Source organism: Leucopleurus acutus, assembly GCF_964270905.1.
Source record: "Leucopleurus acutus genome assembly, chromosome: 4".
Classification (NCBI taxonomy): Eukaryota; Metazoa; Chordata; class Mammalia; order Artiodactyla; family Delphinidae; genus Leucopleurus; species Leucopleurus acutus.
This window is the reverse complement of record NC_139146.1, coordinates 155,567,637-155,586,830: the sequence shown is the minus strand read 5'-3', so window position 1 is coordinate 155,586,830 and position 19,194 is coordinate 155,567,637. Positions and strand designations below refer to the sequence as shown.

The following is a 19,194-nucleotide window of genomic DNA, read 5'->3' as shown; positions in this document are numbered from 1 at the left end:
AGGCATCCAATTGGGAAGGGAAGAACTAAAACTGTCTCTGTTTGCAAATGATATAATACTATATGTAGAATACCCTAAAGTCTCCACCCCAACACTGTGAGAACTAATAAATGAATTCATTAAAACTGCAGGATACAAGATTAATATACAGACATATGTTGCTTATCTATACACTGATAATGAACTATCAGAAAGAGAAAGCATGAACACAATCCCACTGAAATCACATCAAAAAAAACCTCAAAAACTTAGGAATAAATTTAACCAAGGAGGTGAAAGATCTATACTCTGAAAACTATAAAACATTGATGAAGGAAATTGAAGATGACACAAAGAAATGGAAAGATATTTCTTGCTCTTGGATTAGAAGAATTAATATTGTTAAAATGTCCATGCTACCCAAAGCAATCTACAGACTTAATGCAATCCCAAGCAAAATACCCATGTCATATTTTACAGAACTAGAGCAAATTGTCCTAAAATGTATATGGAAGACCCCTAGTGCCAAAGCAATCTTGAGAAAAAAAGAACAAAGCTCGAGGTATCACACTTCCTGATGTCAGACTATACTACAAAGCTACAATAACCAAAACAGCATGGTACTGGCACAAAAACAGATCTGTACATCAGTGGAACAGAGTTGAGAGCCCAGCAATAAACCCACACACCTATGGTCAATTAACATATGACAAAGAAGGCAGAAATATACAATGGAGAATAGACAGTCTCTTCAATAAGTGGTGCTGGGAAAACTGGACAGCTACATGTAAAAGAATTAAATTAGAAAAGTTACACCATATACAAAAATAAACCCCAAATGGATTAAAGATTAAACTGTAATACCTGAAACCATAAAACTCCTTGAAGAAAAACGTAGGCAGAACATTTAATGCAAATAGTAGCAATAATTTTTTGGATCTGTCTTCCAAGGCAAAGGAAACAATAGGAAAGATAAACAAATGAGACCTAATTAAACTTAAATGTTTTTGCACATCAAAATAAACCATCAACAAAATGAAAAGACAACACACAGAATGGGAGAAAATATTTGCAAATGATATGACCGAATAGGGGTTAATATCCAAAATATATAAACAACTCATACAACTCAAAAAAACAAACAACCTGATTAAAAAATGGGCAGAAGACATACAGAAGAAGACATACAGATGGCCAATAGACACATGAAATGATGTTTAACATCACTAATCAATGGGGAAATGCAAGTCAAACCACAATAAGATATCACCTCACAGCTGCCAGGATGTCTGTCTTTGAAAAGTCTACAAATAACAAATGCTGGTGAAGATGTGGAGAAAAGAGAACCCTCTTGCACTGTTGGTGGGAATGTAAATTGCTGCAGCCACTATGGAGAACAGTATGAAGGCTCCTCAAAATACTAAAAATAGAGCTACCATATGATCCACTCCTGGGTATATATCCAAAGAAAACGAAAACACTAATTTGAAAAGATACATGAACCCCAATGTTCATAGCAGCATTATGTACAATAGCCAATATATGGAAGCATCCTAAGTGTCCATCAACAGACAAATGGATAAATACGAAGTGGTGTATATATATCTATATATCGGAATATAGAGAGATATAGATATACACACACACAATGGAATACTACTCAGCCATAAAAGAGATGGAATATTGCCATTTGCAGCAAAATGGATGGACCTAGAGGGTACTATGTTTAGTGAAATGAGTCAGCCAGAGAAAGGCAAATACTGTATGTTATCACTTATATTTGGAATCTAAAAGATAAAACAAATGAATGCATATTATAAGATGGAAACAGACTCACAGTTATAGAGAACAGACTAGCGATTACCAGTGGGGAGAGGGAAGGGTGGAAGCCAAGATGGGTGTGTGGGATTAAGAGATACAAACTACTATGTATAAAGTAAATAAGCAATAAGGATATATTGTACTGTGCAAGGAAATATAGCAATTATTTTATAACTTTACATGGAGTATAATCTATAAAAATGTTGAACCGCTATGTTATACACCTGAAAGCAATCTAATATTGTAAATCAACTATACTTTAAAAAAGAGAATGTACTATATCTATCCTGTGGCATTTTCTGAACTTAACCCCATGCTTGTCACGCTGAGTGTTTACAGTATAAGTTGTTCAGTAAATAAATAGATAAAGGGAGACAACAGAGGTGATATGAAGGTTTGGGAAGCATGCATAAAAAGTTGAACTTAACCTTGTTTAAAGGGATGAAACCTCTAAGGATAGATTTAATTTGGGATATAGGGGAAAGAGTGAAAGGTAATTATAGGGAGAGCAAGGGCACCAAGATGACATCATTTTACTTGGTAGCCATGTGGAGAAGGAACTGGACGAGAGCACTGCTAGTAGCAGTGGAAAGAGAGAGCATTTCTAGAAGCAAGTTGTTTTTTTTTCTTTTTGGCTAGATATTTTTCTTTTAATTGAAGTACAGTTGATGGACGTATTATATAAGTTACAGGAGTACAGTACAGTAGTTCACAATTTTTTAAGGTTATACTCCACTTGTAGTTATTATAAAATATTTGCTATAGTTCCCATGTTGTACAAAATATCCTTTGTAGTTTATTTTGTACCTAATAGTTTGTGCCTCTTAATCTCCTGCCCCTGTATTGCTCCTCCACCGTCCCTGTCCCCACTGGTAACCACTAGTTTGTTCTCTGTATCTGTGAGCCTTCTTCTTTTTTGTTATATTCCCTAGTTTGTTGTATTTTTAGATTCCACTATAAGTGATATTATACAGTATTTATCTTTCTCTGTCTGACTTATGTCACTTAGCATAATGCCCTCCAATTCCATTTATGTTGCTTCAAATGGCAACATTTCATTTTTCATGGCTGAGTAATATTCCATTGTATATATGTACCACAGCTTCTTTATCTATTCATCTCATGATGGACGCTTAAGTTGCTTCCATATATTGGCAATTGTGAATAATGCTGCTATGAACAAGGTGCACGTATCTTTTTGAATGAGTGTTTTTGTTTGTTTGGGGTGTTTTTGAATATATACATAGGAGTGCAATTGCTGGATCATATGGTAGTTCTATTTTTAGTTTCTTTGAGAAGCTTCCATGTCGTTTTCCACAGCAGCTGCACCAGTTTACACTCTTACCCACAGTGTATGAGGGTCCCCTTTTCTCCACGTCCTCAGCAATACCTGTTATTTGCATTCTTTTTAATGATAGCCGCTCTGACAGGTGTGAGGTGATATCTCATGGTGGTTTTGATCTGCATTTCCCTGACGATTAGTGATGTTGAACCCCAGCACATCAAAAAGAATAAAATACCTAAGAATAAACCTACCCAGAGAGGTAAAAGACCTGTACACAAAAAACTATATGACACCGATGAAAGAAATGGAAGTCAACACAAACAGATGGAAAGATACATCGTGTTCTTGGACTGGAAGAGTTAATACTGTTAAAATGAGCATACTGCCCAAGGCAATCTGTAGGTTCAGGGCAATATCTGTCAAAATACCCATGGCGTTTTTCATAGAACGAGAACAAATGATTTTAAATTTTGTATGGAAACATAGACTCAAGTTTTTGATTAATAAATTCAAAGAGGCCAAGAAAGCTAGATCTGAGAAAAAATTATTAGGTTTAGTGACTCGGGGATCTTAAGGGAGATTTCAGTAGTAAAATTGGGGTCCCTGTTTACAAGGAGATAACGCCAGAAGGTGTGTGATGAACGATGAGAGAGATTTTCTTCGCTCTCCAAATTTTGAGCTCAGGATTGCTTGGTGATGAAGCTTTCATAAGACTTTGCACAAACTGCAAAGCACCGTTCCTGCTTAGGAAGCAGACGGTGGGTCTCACAGCAGTGAATGGCAACTTCTAAATACAAAAAAATGTTAAACAAAAATACATCAGGCTCTATTCTTCTCTCTTTCTACTAAATAACCATGCAGGGTTCTCCAGACTGTATGGCGTGTGCTACATTAGCAGCACCAATGAGCAGAGTGACCCGAGAGAAAAAGATGTGACTTGGAGGCACCACGTCAGCATTGCTATTGGCTTTAATCACCTGGGCTTGTAATAAAAAGTGGAATAATCAGCAAGTTATCTACACCCAGGAGATGGTCATTTCTGCTGTTTGCCCTAAAGTATCTTTTAAAAGGACCTGCTTTTGCTGAGTTTCTCAAAGTTGATATTAAATATTTAATTAAAGTCGTACTCAGTGAGAACCACCTTACATTTAGCTTAGAGTTTTAAGACGTACATGCAAATCTAATACTAATTAGCATAATTATTCAGAAATTTATAATAGTGTTTCATAGGGTCATGAATCTAGAGGTGAAACTGAGAGCTCTCTCCTCCTTCCTCTGCCCCCAGAGGTGACACAGAACAAGGTGACGATATATGGGCTGGGATATTATCTAACTCATTTTAGAGAGTTTTCTTTTGAAACTGTTTCCAGAGCTATGACACATCATTTGAATATTGATAGTGTTAGTAAATCTTCCTTCTTTGAGGATGGATATAAGTTAGGGAAATGACTTTGAATTTTGGAGTATTGCTGGAGAATAAGGTAGAGATGAAAAAGAGTAATTTCATTTCTAATCAGAGGAGGAGTCCTTTCAAAGTAGAGAACTAATGTTCTTGTGTCTCAGGTCAGTAGGGTCTTGTATCTGTGCTGTATTGGGGAGAAGGTCAGCATTAGCACGCGAACACGCTGGTACTTGGGGGATGGAGTGTTAGGAATACAACGCTCAGATTTTCATCCTGAGATGGTCACTGCAAACTGGGTAAGCAAAATACCTTAGCTCAGGTCAGCATTCTGACTGAGTCCTGGGTGTAAACGCAATGATATCCTTGTCATTTGGGGGGACAGGGAGAATGACAGACATGAGGTCAGGGTAGGTGAGCAATGCCGACCAAATGGCTGTTCATTGTGTGTGTGGTAAAGCGACACAGAGACAGATATCTAGGAAAATAGAAGCTGTAGGCAAGTGGACAATTGAATATGTGCCCTGATGAGATAAAGGGCAAGGGGAAAAGGCTGAGAGGTGGCTGGGGTGGTCAGGAGGGGATGGCCATGGTTCCACAATTATGGTCATTGGAGAATTAGCTGAACTGCATGCAAAAAGGTGCCTTCTGAGTTAGGTGAATTTTCATTTCTGATGAAGTCTTGTGCAGCTCGTGCCCATGCTTGGGCCAACGCCAGGTGTTTCCAGATGGTCACGACAGCCAGGAGGCCCCTTGACAACTCACTCCAGAGTCTAGAACAAATGGGAAATGAAAGATATGGCTTCTTATTCAGACTGTGTATTCAAACAGTGGCTTCCTTTACCAGGCGGTTTCACTGAGGATGGATGTGGAGGTCTCATTAATAAATCATATTGCCTGATATCCCTATAGTTTTTAGACGACATGCCAACACTTTGCAGGAAATGAAATAAAACAGACCCAGAGAGAATTTTAGAGCAACTTCTCATTTTTATACATCCTATGGAGTCAACAATTTCTGAACAAGCTTAAGATTTAAGATATGCATGTCAGGATGCATACATCCGTGCATAAAATAAGAAATCACGGCGGAGTTTGCCCAGAAGGGTTTGAACAGTGAAAGGGATTTTTCATGTAAGTCAGGAATGAGCAGAGTCAAACACATTAAAGGTGGTTTTCAACATCTGTTCTCAGATGAGGACAAAAACATAAATATGAATAAAAGTCGGGAATCTCATCTTTGCTTTATGTTAAAGTATTAGAGTAAATGTAAAGAAATACATACAGCTGTTTTCTGAGACATATTAGTCTGTTCTGCAGAAGATTGTTAGTAAAGATGTCGGTTGACCATTACACAGACATAACCTAGAAATCCCAGGAAACGTCTTATGTTAGAAAGGCAGAAGTGAGTTGAAGATTGATAAATATTTAGAGGAAAATTGAAACATCTGATGAATAAGGGCCACTCAGAGAACTGGCCAATCTGGCTTTCCTTTCATTTCATATCACATGATAGTCATTAAAAATTATTGCCCATCATTTATTGATTGTCTGCAATTGGCTATTCAAATCTATGTATTTTAGCAATGCTCTTATTCATTAAACAAGTCTACTTTTTCCATAGACCATTTATTTTTGTGAGTAAAATAAAATGAAATATGATAGTATTGGCCTTATCCTTTAAATGAGATTTAATAAATTTACAAGGTTGCCTGGTGTTATGTTTTGGGTCGTTAGATTATGTTACTGGAGAGCTGACTTTCATGTTTTGGATCGAAATGAACTTTGAGATTTAAAAATATCAGCTATTCATTCCCTCAAAGCATGTGGTTGACCTGACTTGGTTGTCTTAAGCGCTGTGGCATGTGTGGTTTGTATTGTGCATTGCAGGGTTTATTCTTGGACAAAGCAACCCTTACTTCTCAGAGAGATAGGATCAAATTTGTGTTTCAAAAAATTATTCTGGTTATATTGTGGAGAAGTGAATGGAAGGGGCACAATTGGTTGAAGGAGGAAAGTTGGGTAGGTATTCCAATAATCCGAGTTAGGGACACAATATTATCCATTAGTTAAGAGTGTGGACTCTGAATCTGCCTGTCTGGGTTTGAATACAGCATCTCTTACTAGCTGTCTGACTTTGGGTAAGTCACTTAATCTCCCTATGTTTCAATTTTCCTATCAGTAATTTGGGAATAATAATCTTTCCTACCTCGAGGGTTAGCATAAGAAATAAATGAGTTCAGGTACCATGCCAGGCCACAAGGCAAGCCCAAGATACATGGTATATGCTATCAGTGAACTAGAATGGTTGGTATGGAGAGAGAAATAAGGGGACCACCTCTGAGTATATTTAGGTATTAGAATGACCATGACTTAGTGATGGTCTGACTGTGGCGGAGGGATTGGGAGAAGGTCCTTCACTGAAATACAAGTACTGGTAGAGAACAAGGGATTGTGGGAGTGATGGGGACTTCCAAATAGAATATTGTCTTTTTTTTTTTTTTTTTAAAGAATGATGATTCTATGCCAAAGTATTTTGATAATATTCTTTGTGTTGCATGGAGTAGAACACATGGGATAAGTTAAGTCCGTGGGAAAGCTTAAAAAAATAGGAGTTCTGAGCTTCACACAATTGCTCCTTGACTGCGTTTCTCAAGGTGAGAGATGTTCCTTTTGGGTGACATGTTTCTGTGTGTGGTACCAGCCCTACATCCATCTTCTCTTAAAGAGGTTTTGCTCAGCATTAGAACTTTTCATGAGCGCGCCGATCTTGTATATAAAAGCATTATTAGCACGATAAAGCCTTTAAAAAATATCAGATAATACAAGGAGTGAGTTATTATGAATATGTATAAATCCCAGGTAATTGCAGTTTGTTCTTTATAACTAATGATTTTTACTTGTATTCTTTTTTTTATGGGGCTGTCCTAAAATATGTTTATACTTACATGGCTTGTTAAATAAGAATGTGTATACATTCTTTTTTTTCTTCCAGTTTTATTGAGTTATAATTGACATACAGCACTGTATAAGTTTAAGGCATGAAGCATAATGATTTGACTTACATACATCATGAAATGATTATCACAATAAGTTTAGTGAACATTCATCTCATATAGATACAAAATAAAGAAAAATTCAAAAATTTTTCTTTGTGATGAGAAGTCTTAGGGTTTACTTTCTTAACTACTGTCATATATAACATTCAGCAGTGTTAATTACATTTATCATGCGGTACATTACATCCCTAGTACTTATTTATCATGTAGAACTGGAATTTCGTACCTTTTGACTACCTTCATCCAATTTCTTCTCCCCTAGCCTTCACCTCTGATAACTACAAATCTGATCTCTTTTTCTATGAGTTTGCTTGTTGTTTTTTTTCTTAATTTTATGTTATTTATTTTTTTATACAGCAGGTTCTTATTAGTCATCCATTTTATACACATCAGTATTGTTTTTGAAGTGTAAGTGACCAACAGCACTCTGTTACTTCCTGACGCACAACATAATGATTCGTTATTTCTGTATATTACAAAATGATCACCAAGATAGGTCTAGTTACTGTTTGTCACCATACACAGTATTATTGACTATATTCCCCACAACGTACGTTTCATTCCCGTGACTGATTTATTCTGAAACTGGAAGTTTGTCCTTCTCCAGCTCCCTCACCTGTTTCACTCACCCCCTCACCTCCTCTCTGGTGACCATCTGTTCGTCCTCTGTATTTATGAGTCCGTTTCTGTTTTGTTATGTTTATTCTTTTTTGTTTGTCCGTTTTTTAGAATCCGCATAGAAATAAAAGCATACACGATTTGCCTTCTCTGTCTGACTTATTTCACTTAGCACAATATCCTTTAGGTCTATCCAAGAGTTTATTCTTTTTTAACTTTTCATACCTGAGTAATATTCCCTTGCGTACATACACTGCGTCTTCTTTACCCAGTCATCTATTGATGGGCACTTAGGTTGCTTCCATGTCTTGGCTATTGTGAGTAATGCTGCTATGAACATTAGGGTACATTATTAGTGGTTTTTTTATTCTTCAGAAAAATACCCAGAAGTGGAGTTGCTGGATTGTACGGTAGTTCTATTTTTAATTTTTTGAGGAACCTCTGTAATGTTTTCCATAGTGGCTGCACCAATTTCCATTTCCACCGACAGTACATGAGGGTTCCCCTTTCTCCATATCTTGCCAACATGTGTTAGTTGTTGTCTTTTGGATGACAGCCATTCTAATGTGTGAGGTGATGGCGCATTGCGGTTTTGATTTGCATTTCCCTGACGATCATTGATGTGGAACATCTTTTCATGTATCTGTTGGCCATCTGTATGTCTTCTTGGGAAAAGTGTCTATTCAGGTCCTCTGCCCATTTTTTAATTGGGTTGTTTTTGTTTTTGAAGTTGAGTTGTACGAGTTATTTGTACATATTGGATATTAACCCCATATCAGATGTAGGATTTGAAAATCTCCTCCCCCATTCAGTAGGCTGCCTTTTCAAACTTGTTGACAGTTTCTGTCACTGTGGAAAAGCTTTTAAGTTTCATGTAGTCCCATAGCCAGAATTATTTTTTAATGCTTTATAATTCTTTGAATTCCTCAAGTGGGGTGTTAAGTAAATAAGCGCTCAAAAATTTGATGAATTATTGATATCAACTCTCTGTATTTTTCAATACGTTGATTCTTTTGTATTTTATGCAAAAGGGCATTTACCTTCAAGCAAATGCATGTGATTTATCCTTTCTGTTTCCCCTGTTCTTCTAGTCTGCTCCCAGTTTTCAAGAGGAGTATACGCAATTTTTGGATTTTATGACAAGAAGTCTGTAAACACCATCACGTCATTCTGTGGGACGCTCCATGTATCCTTCATCACTCCCAGCTTCCCGACAGATGGTACCCATCCATTTGTCATTCAGATGCGACCAGACCTCAAAGGAGCACTTCTCAGCTTGATTGAGTACTACCAATGGGATAAGTTTGCATACCTGTATGACAGTGACAGAGGTAAGTGACAATATCCTTCTCCCTTTGTAATGGGTCAGATTCAGGGCCCGCACTTGATACTTCCGTGTGACTTTATAGGGCTGTGTAAGTGTGTTGAAGTCCAAGGCTAAGTTGGCTTAATTATGCCGTGTAAATGAGTGATGCAATTCAAAACCGGGGTAACATATTTAGAGTAAAGCAAACAAGCAAACGTTGTGGATGTGCCATTTACAGAGACAGACTGTGCTCACACAACGCCCGAATGTTCAGCCGCAAGGCACAAAGCACTTTCTGGCGCCGGCAGCTAAGACCCTAGGATGACTATATTCCCAGTCCAGGGTCAGTGAAGTGACGGCCTTGAAAATTGGTTTAAGTAAGCGTTGAATAAATCTATAAATAAGAACGTCTACAGAAATGTATAGACATTAAATATTTCCACATGCAAAGATTTTATCAGGCAGGGACAGTTGTTATTAACCCTGCTTTAGAATGAGATCCCTGAATCTCAGAGAAGTTGATTTTTTCATGAGCCCCCACGTGTGGTTCAGCTGAACTCAGGTCTTTTGACAGCAGACCTGTGCTTTGTCTCAGCTCTTCTACAGCTATTTACGAGGGGACGCTTTGGATTAGATAGAGTCTTGGCTCATTGTACCAGTTTTTATTTCAGGGGTAAGGGTCCTTCCTTTGTGTTTCCCGCATCATTTGTGGTGAAGTTTGGTATTAGCGGACCTGACTGACTTATGTGTCATAGAATTTCAGATATTTCTAACCATTCCTGGGTCTGTGATTCAGCTTCAGTGGGTCTGTGTACTTTGTAACATCGAATGAACATTTTGTGCACATGAACGTAGATGATTTTTCTCGAGAGAGTCCACCCACAGACTCAAAAGTATTGACAACCACCATTGCCAGAGTACCTAATAGATACCAGCCCGTCCACAAAGCAACTTGCTTTAAATGTTCAAGTGAAAACCAGAAGCCTCTTTCTACCAGGAGAGGGCACCTTGCTTACCTGCGAGGGCGGCCAAGCGGGGAGCCGGCTGCAAGCCCTCTGCCACGATCAGTCTGGAGACATTGGCTACAGCAATCACAGCCTAGCATGCTCCAGCCTGGTGTCTGATTCCCTGTCCCGGCCTCCAGTCCTGAGAATGAGAAGACTCCGTGGAAAAGCCAGTCAGAACTATAGACACTGAGAAGAAAGACTGCCGACAACTTTCCCGCTGCTCTGACAAGGGAGAGCCTTGCTATCCACATGGGGAGTGAAAAAGTCAAACAGAACAGCTGAGAGTAAATACGGATTCCGGTGTGCTGGATGGCCCTCTGCCCATCCTTCTGATAAATGAGATACAGGGCTTATCATCATCTTCCTCTTGCTCTCTGCTACGTCCTCCTTAACTCTTGTCTCCTCTTCGTAGGATTTCTACCATCTAAATGTCTTTTACTTCTAGCCATTCTTCTGTGTCATTGTCATGACTCCAGGCCAGGACAGCCCCATGTGTTCATCCTTCATCTTTCCATTTCTGTACTTGTTTCTCTTCAATCCACTTTCCGTAAAGGAGCCAGAAGTTTTGAATGCTTTTATTTATTTTTTAATTTAATTTTGTTTTATGTGGGGGTATAGTTGACTTACAATGTTGTGTTAGTTTTAGGTGTACAGCAAAGTGATTCAGTTATAATATACATATATCCATTCTTTTTCAGATTCTTTTCCATTATAGGTTATTACAAGGTATTGAGTAGCGTTCCCCGTGCTATATAGTAGGTCCTTGTTGTTTATCTATCTTATATATAGTAGTGTGTACATGTTAATCCCAAACTCCTAATTTATCCCTCCCCTCCACCTTTCCCCTTTGGTGACCATACGTTTGTTTTCTATGTCTGTGAGTCTGTTTCTGTTTTGTAAATAAGTACATTTGTATCATCTTTTCAGGTTCCACATATAAGTGATAGCATATATTTGTCTTTCTTCATCTGACTTACTTTTCCGAATATGATAATCTCTAGGTCCATCTGTGTTGCTGCAAATGGCATTATTTTATTCTTTTTTATGGCTGAGTAATATTCCATTGCGTATATGTACCACATCCTCTTTATCCATTTTTCTGTTGATGGACATTTAGGTTGCTTCCATGTCCTGCATATTGTAAATAGTGCTGCAATGGATATTGAGGTGTGTGTATCTTTTCAGATTATGGTTTCCTCTGGGTGGGATTGCAGGATCATACGGTAGCTCTATTTTTTGAATACTTTTAAATGCTTTACTGACCACATTGCTCCTTTGCTTAAAATACCTCAGTGGCTCCTCGTTATAATGAGGATAAAACATGCCTGTAAGGTGTTGTGGTATCTGGCTCCTGCCCGCTTATACCACTGCCTTTCTCACTCACTAGGCTGAACCCATCTCACGAATATTCTTTTACTTTCTCAGGTGCACCAAATTCTTTCACCTTGAATCTCTGCACAGACTTCTAAATTTTTCTCCTTCAGGTCTTAGTTTATATAACATTCCCACAGAGGTGCATTTCGTATTGTTATCTTCTCTCAAAGCAATCTTTCCTTTCCCTGCATAGTACTTATCACAAGTTATACTTAATATTGATGTTCATTCTCTCACCCAAGAAGTGAGCTCCCAGTATATTCTAGGGACTGTTTTAACCACACAGACTAAGCTTTATTCTTTTAATTTAAGGTCTGGCTCTAAGCCCAGGAAGGCAATGCCCTGGCAGTACCCACTACACCTAACTGTACATACAGCGCTTAAGATAATGCTAGCACAGAGTTGATGTCAATAAATAGCATTAATAACTGAATGAGTTGAGCATCTGTGTATTTTAAGTTTGAGATGGTATTAGAACCTGGATCTTGCTTGCTAAATTGAAGGATCAGAGGTGAGTTCTCTCTACTCTTTGACTAGGTGCAAGGCGGTGTTTTCACTTTAGGGACACACTTCAGTGTCACTATAGATCGGATGATGATGGATGGACTTATGTACTTGTGAAAAGAACCTGACGCATCTTTAATGATTTTATTAACACTTTATGAATATTAAATGAAATTGAAATGATGCGATAATCTCCAATCATTAAATTATACAAATTGATTTGAGTTCGAGTGCATCTGTGGAGAGGTCAACATTACAGTGATAACATTAAGTAATTATATATTAAAGCCAGAACTGACATTATGGATACATTTTCAAGATATTTTCAAATAGATACTCATGTTTTAATATGAAGAGTGTCACACTGGCTTTTCATCTGAATCTATTTTCAAAGATAAATGTGTAAGACTCAAAATACTGGCAAAAGACCCTTATGTAATGTTTTACTTGACTCGTGGAAATGGCATGTTTGCTCTCTGATTTTTTCTTACTAATTACAATTGTTATAGCTTTGCTGTCATATCACATTTTAAAACGTTTATTCATACATTTACCACATGAACTGTTTTTTTCCCCCTATGGTCCTTAACTCACTTCTCTTACACTTTAAGGAAGTACCTCCTTGTTTTTGTGTTACACGACTTGAGAATGAATCTGTGCCCTTACTATATTATGAGCGCTTTGAAAAATAGGCTCCATGATTTGATCTTTCAAATTATGTCTCCATGTGCCTCAATTTCAAAGAGTTTTGTCTGTTTTTGATATGGCACTCTTTCCAGGTCCTTGACCGTAAGGATTTGTTTTTAATAATCTTTAATTTTCTGAGAGTCTAGATCAGGTAAACATGCTGTTAAATTTTAATTTCTAAATATATGAATTGATGTTCTTTTGAATAGACCAAGCATGAGAATGACTGTCCAACATTCTGCACTGAATATAAGCTAGATGAAAAGGACACAGTTTTTCAATGCTGCTTCTTTGCACTGCTTTTAACTAGGACTGCCAATGAAACCTTTCCTGATTCCAGCTATCCATCCAAAGGCCGAGCAGCAAGTCCAGGAGACTACATCCCACTTGTAGACAAGGGAAGACATGGATGCATCCTGATCTTTGTATAGGCTTTTGACTATTTCAAGTTTACCGGTGAGAGGATTGCTGAAACTGTTCGCCTGGTGCCGTGTGACCCTTTAGGAATGCTGGTGTCTTCTCTTAATCCAAGTCATGTGGCCGCAGCCTGGCACTCCTCAATGGATAACCCAACACCCTTCCTAAAAGTTCCAGAGAGAGGAGGTAGATGGCAGGGAGAGTAGGTAGATGGATTCTCAACACATTGGAGATATAGAGTCATGGGGTTGCCTATGTTACTGCATTCAATATAGGTTTGTCTTTGGATTCACATGTACTACATTTGAACCAGGACTTAATCAAAATGTGGTTTTTATTTATTGCGTCAATGTTCTTAAGGTAAGGTCATACATTTCTGTAGACAGTTGGTAAAACCAGAACTAATGCTTTTATAACTCGGTTTTAACTTTGAACCACACTATTTGTCCCCTGAAGGAAAGGCACATGGATTCCAGTTCAAAAAAGGCATCATGCCTAGCATAAAAATGCTTCCAGATTATAAATTGCTTTTATGATGTTCCTGAGAAAGTCAATGAGGGAAATATATGTTAATCTAATCTGGCCTAGACGTGCTGCTGTGATTTAGTGATCATAAAGTATTAATTTCTGTGCCTGAAAGATGAATAAGGGCTGTGAATTTTAAATGGAACAAAAAATATTTTCAAGAAGAAAGACATGGTCCGAATGAAATATACCTATATGCAGTAGTCACTTTTAATTCCACCTATTAACGTGCAAACTGAGGCATTAGACTCCACCTGTTTCAGGGCTGAAAGTTTTTCTGTAATTTTGTCACAGGCTTAGGAGCAGTAGCTTAAGATGCGACTGTGAACTACTGATGGTTCTTGGAGAGAGTTTGAGGGAGAGTGTCAGCTTATAACTAGGGTGTACAGCTGTAACTAGTCCAGCAACAATTAGGCACTCGAAGAAGTAACAATACAGAAGTAAGTAGCAGTACTTTAGCTAGTCTTTATTTTATCCAGAAGTCTGAGCATTTAGTAGAGTGTAGAACTTAATTTTATACTCCTGTCATATTCTTGAGGATTTTTTTTTTTTTTCTTTTGCGGTACGCGGGCCTCTCACTGCTGTGGCCTCTCCCGTTGTGGAGCATAGGCTCCGGATGCGCAGGCTCAGCGGCCATGGCTCACGGGCCCAGCCGCTCCGCGGCATGTGGGATCTTCCCGGACCGGGGCGCAAACTTGCGTCCCCTGCAACGGCAGGCGGACTCTCAACCACTGCGCCACCAGGGAAGCCCTTCTTGAGGTTTTTCAGAATATATTTTAAATATATTTCTTAGGAAGAGCAGTTAATTTTCCAATTTTTTTTTCTATTTGTAGATGAACAACGGTATATCTCAAGTTCTCTTTGTCATAAGCAATAAAATAATAAGAAATTAAACCAGGATTTAAATGTCCTGATTTAGTGGTACAGATATTAGAGTTGAATAACCAGCTACTAATGTTTTTAAACAAACCAATACTTACATAGAACTCCCAGTGTCCATACAAGTTTATATTCTGAATTAAGGGATGAGTGTATTTATAAAGATACTTCTAGGCTAGTTTGTGTGGAAGGGAAAGAGGTAATACTTTCTCTCCTAATTGGAATATGTTACCAAGAGGCTAAGAGCATCAGTTTGTGTTGTGTATGAATAATTTAATTTCACCCTACTATGTGTGATGTGCATTTTCAGTGATTTTTTTAAATTTTAAAATGATCTATTAATTTTAAACTAACCAGACATAATAGAAAACTCTTAGTTATAGGAAAGGGGCAGATCAAGTTGAGAAAGTATTTGAGAGAGTCAGTTGCTACTTCCAAAAATAAAACAAATCGGAGAATATTGATTAATAAGCATGGGACAGCAGTCTCTTCAAAATGTGAGACAGGTCATGCCATGGTTGGTGAATTATTTCTGGCTGTCCTTAGGAGATAACTGAATAATATTCAGTGTCTTCTGATGAAACTAAATTCATCGTCTGATTACGTACCACTTGGGCAGTTTAGCATCTTAATAAATGGATGTATTTTTTTTTAGGTTTCATAGGTTACAAAATATTAATTCTAAGAGTTTTCATAACAGAATCCACACCAACTGTGAGTTATTTTTTGATACATAAAATGGTTGAGTTTGAATCAGCTATTTCTTTAAATGCATTTTATTGATTTTATATATATATATCCTCTCCATATTTTGGACAAGGTGAACTGCCAACACATGTTAAGTTTAGAAATATCACTTGAGATTCATCTACACGTTGGCATTTATATTTAAATTTTCTTGTTATATGTGTTAAAGGATAGGACAGAACGTCAAGAGCATCACCACTTGAAACTTTAACTTAGTATGTGGTTAAGTTCATAGTTAAATGAAAGCAACATGAAATGATTGATTACCTGGAAGAAAGGAAGCTCACGTATGAGTGCTGTATGTAACACATTGTATAAGGGTGGTGCAACTCTCCCTGCAGGACACCCTGAAAGCCTTGGGAAGAAGAGGTCTGGTCTCCTTTTTTAAAAATAATTAATTAATTAATTAATTTTTGGCTGTGTTGGGTCTTTGTTTCTGTGCGAGGGCTTTCTCTAGTTGCGGCAAGCGGGGGCCACTCTTCATTGTGGTGTGCGGGCCTCTCACTATCGCGGTCTCTCTTGTGGAGCATAGGCTCCAGACCCGCAGGCTCAGCAGTTGTGGCTCACGGGCCTAGTTGCTCTGTGGCATGTGGGATCCTCCCAGACCAGGGCTCGAACCCGTGTCCCCTGTATTGGCAGGCAGATTCTCAACCACTGCCTCACCAGGGAAGCCCCTGACCATTATTTTGAGGCAAATAACTGACATCCTGTTATTTCAGCTGTAAATATTTCAGTTTATATTTTGAAAGAACAATTCTCTTGGTTTAAATATAACTACAATATCATTATCATATATAGACAAGTTAACAGTAATTCATTACTAGCATCATCTATTTTTTTTTTCACAGTTTGTTTGAATCAGGATAAAAGTGAGGTCCACATATCCAGTTGGTTAACATATCTCTTTAGGCTTTTATAAGGTAATGTAGAGCTTCCCACAGTCTGGACTTTGATTAACATATTACTCTGTGCCATATAGTCATTATAAAAGGGTAATTAGATCTAGATCCTTGCTGAGATTCACGTTCGCTTCTTGGCATGAATATTTCATAGGTGGTGTTGAGTATCCCCATTTGAAGGCACGTAACTTCTACGCATCTCTCTTTTTGTTTTGTTAGCGGCAGTTAACGATTCTTGCCTTGAGTCATTAATTCACAAGGTGTTACAAGATTGGTTGTAATTCTGAATCTATATTCGTTCATCATTTATTAGCTGGAGTTTTTCCAAAAAACCCGTCCCTTAAGGAACTACTACCCTGAGTAGAGTTCATATAGGAAAGGTGGGAAAATGCTTGTTTCTTTACCTTTATTTACCAGTTTTCAAAATAATAGCTTGGCCCCTTAGCATCCATCAAAGGCAATCCAATATTTTTCTTAAATGTCATTACTAATCTATGGATTAGAAAATGTATGTATTTAAGCCTTTTGCAGTTATTATTTTTATTGCTATTCCAACTGCATCATCTCTGTTTAAAGTGATTCTCATCAAATTTGCTCCTGGGTCTTTTGACACGAGGCTGATAGTTTTGGAGAGCTTCCTGCTTTGGGGGGCCACAAGGTGCTCTAGGCTCATCTTATATACCCTTGGCAATATGGAATCAATGAGAATTTTAATGATATTTTCCAGGCTCAGGTAATTTTCAACAACATTTAGAATACACATATTTTTTGCTGTCGTAAATAGATTTCAATAAAGTTTAGAACATGAATTAAGCTTCTAGAGTCATGTGCTCACATTAGGGAAACCCCAGATTTTATGGGTAAAAAGGGTCCAATATTCTTGTCTTTCTGCAATAAAGAAGATGATGTGATGAGTCCTGAATTCTTTTTGGAGCCTTGATTTTTGTTGTTCATTAAGCTATTCATAGAAATGATGAATTTGGGTTGGCTGTGAAGAGTTGAAGTGACATGGAAGACAAGTCTATATACTAGTTTTCCAAGTGCTAAACTGCAGCATTAACTTTAGGAAAGATGTTCCCAAGTTGTTTTCCCTCCCAATCCTACCTATGAGGCAATGTGTGACCAATTAAAAACAAAAATACAATTTTCGATATGACCTAAGTCGTATGATGCTATAAACAAAGTTACTAATGACGAGTAAAGTGGTCTCACATTTGGGAAGTTAAGTAAGTGTAACCAATGTGTACTAGAAAACTAACTGCTACCATGTGGTTAATAGGTGAACATTTCATTTCTACAGGATTAGTCCCAGTAACAAAAATGATATAACAGAGGCTGAGGAAAATAAATAAATAAATAAATAAAAACAACTGCCGACCAGAAAACGGTAGGAGGAAATCGAGCAGCTTCAGAGATGACTGGTTTTCAGACTCGCATAGACCCACCTAGATCCATCTCACTGAAAATAGACTCACCGTCTTCAGGATAATAATGTGAAATGATAGCGTGTCATATATAAAGCAATATTTTTTTCTATTCTATACAAGAAAGAATGGATGTCCTTTGATTTCATTAAAACCAGAGGTAGGGAATTTCCTGGCGGTCCAGTTGTTAGGACTGGGCGTTTTCACTGTGGAGGGCACGGGGTCAATTCCTGGTTGGGGAACCAACATCCCTCAAGCTGCACGGTGTGGCCAAACGAACAAAACCCCCCAAACCCCAGAGGTATTAAAACATCACACTTTGGTAATGTCCAAAAGAAAACAGCTGAGAAGCCCGAATGAAGGGGTTACAGTGTTCCCAGGTAGAGGAAAGAGCTCTTGATGCGAAGTGGCAACAAGCGGGTGTTGCTAAGGATCGTAGCTGTCGCTCTTTAGAGGCGTCAGCACCCCTTCGTTGCAGAAAAGTAGCAGCCTTCCAGATGCGTGTCAGTTTCGCAGCGCGCTTCTCCGTTAGTCGAGCCTTGCCGTCAGCCCCCCTGTCTCTCTGCTTTCCTAGGCTTGTCCACCCTGCAGGCGGTGCTGGATTCCGCTGCCGAAAAGAAGTGGCAAGTGACTGCTATCAACGTGGGGAACATCAACAATGACAAGAAAGATGAGACCTACCGCTCGCTCTTCCAGGATCTGGAGCTAAAGAAGGAGCGTCGGGTCATCCTGGACTGTGAGCGGGACAAAGTCAACGACATCGTGGACCAGGTGGGCTCCTGTCTGTTTCCTAGGGCGCCCAATCGAGCGCGTGCGTGCAGCCTCGGCGTTTGCAGGGAGCGTTTCGGGGCGGTGCTTGAGCAGCAGGTTGTTTCCCCAGGGCCCGTGGAGGACCCGGCAAGGATCAGCGGTGACCTTCTCCCTGGCTTCACTCAGCAAGAGCAGGGCGTCCCCAGCAGTGCTGGCACGTCACACGAACCATTTCCTGTATGCAATATACAGGTCCTGATCGTGTGGTCTATCGTGTTGTCCTAAATTTTGATATTTTGAAGTGGAAATTTAAAATTCAATTCTTTTGAGCTGTTAAGAGAGAAAGAAATGGGCAGGCATGAAGTGAAAATAAGTCTGGGTCCTAAGGGAGAAGTGAGTAATTCATGGATTCTTCGGCAAGACGTGGAGTACTTCAAACATTAGGATATAGTGTGGTGTGCTAAACCTGGATTGTTGTCTGAGTGCACTTCGGTCTTCAGAAAAAGCATGTATT

The 19,194-nt window shown here is 38.5% G+C and overlaps 1 protein-coding gene across 2 annotated transcripts in view; it reads left to right on the top strand.

Annotated features, from left to right (window-relative positions):
• The window catches only part of GRIA2 (glutamate ionotropic receptor AMPA type subunit 2), a gene marked incomplete at both ends in the record, with an annotated part of 153,617 nt that overhangs the window by 69,976 nt on the left and 64,447 nt on the right, over window positions 1-19,194 (top strand). For both annotated transcript variants that reach the window (XM_082838458.1, XM_082838459.1), the window contains 2 exons: window positions 9,253-9,492; window positions 18,505-18,701. In XM_082838458.1, coding sequence (XP_082694584.1) covers window positions 9,253-9,492; window positions 18,505-18,701 — 437 coding nt within the window. The remainder of the gene's footprint in view (window positions 1-9,252; window positions 9,493-18,504; window positions 18,702-19,194) is intronic.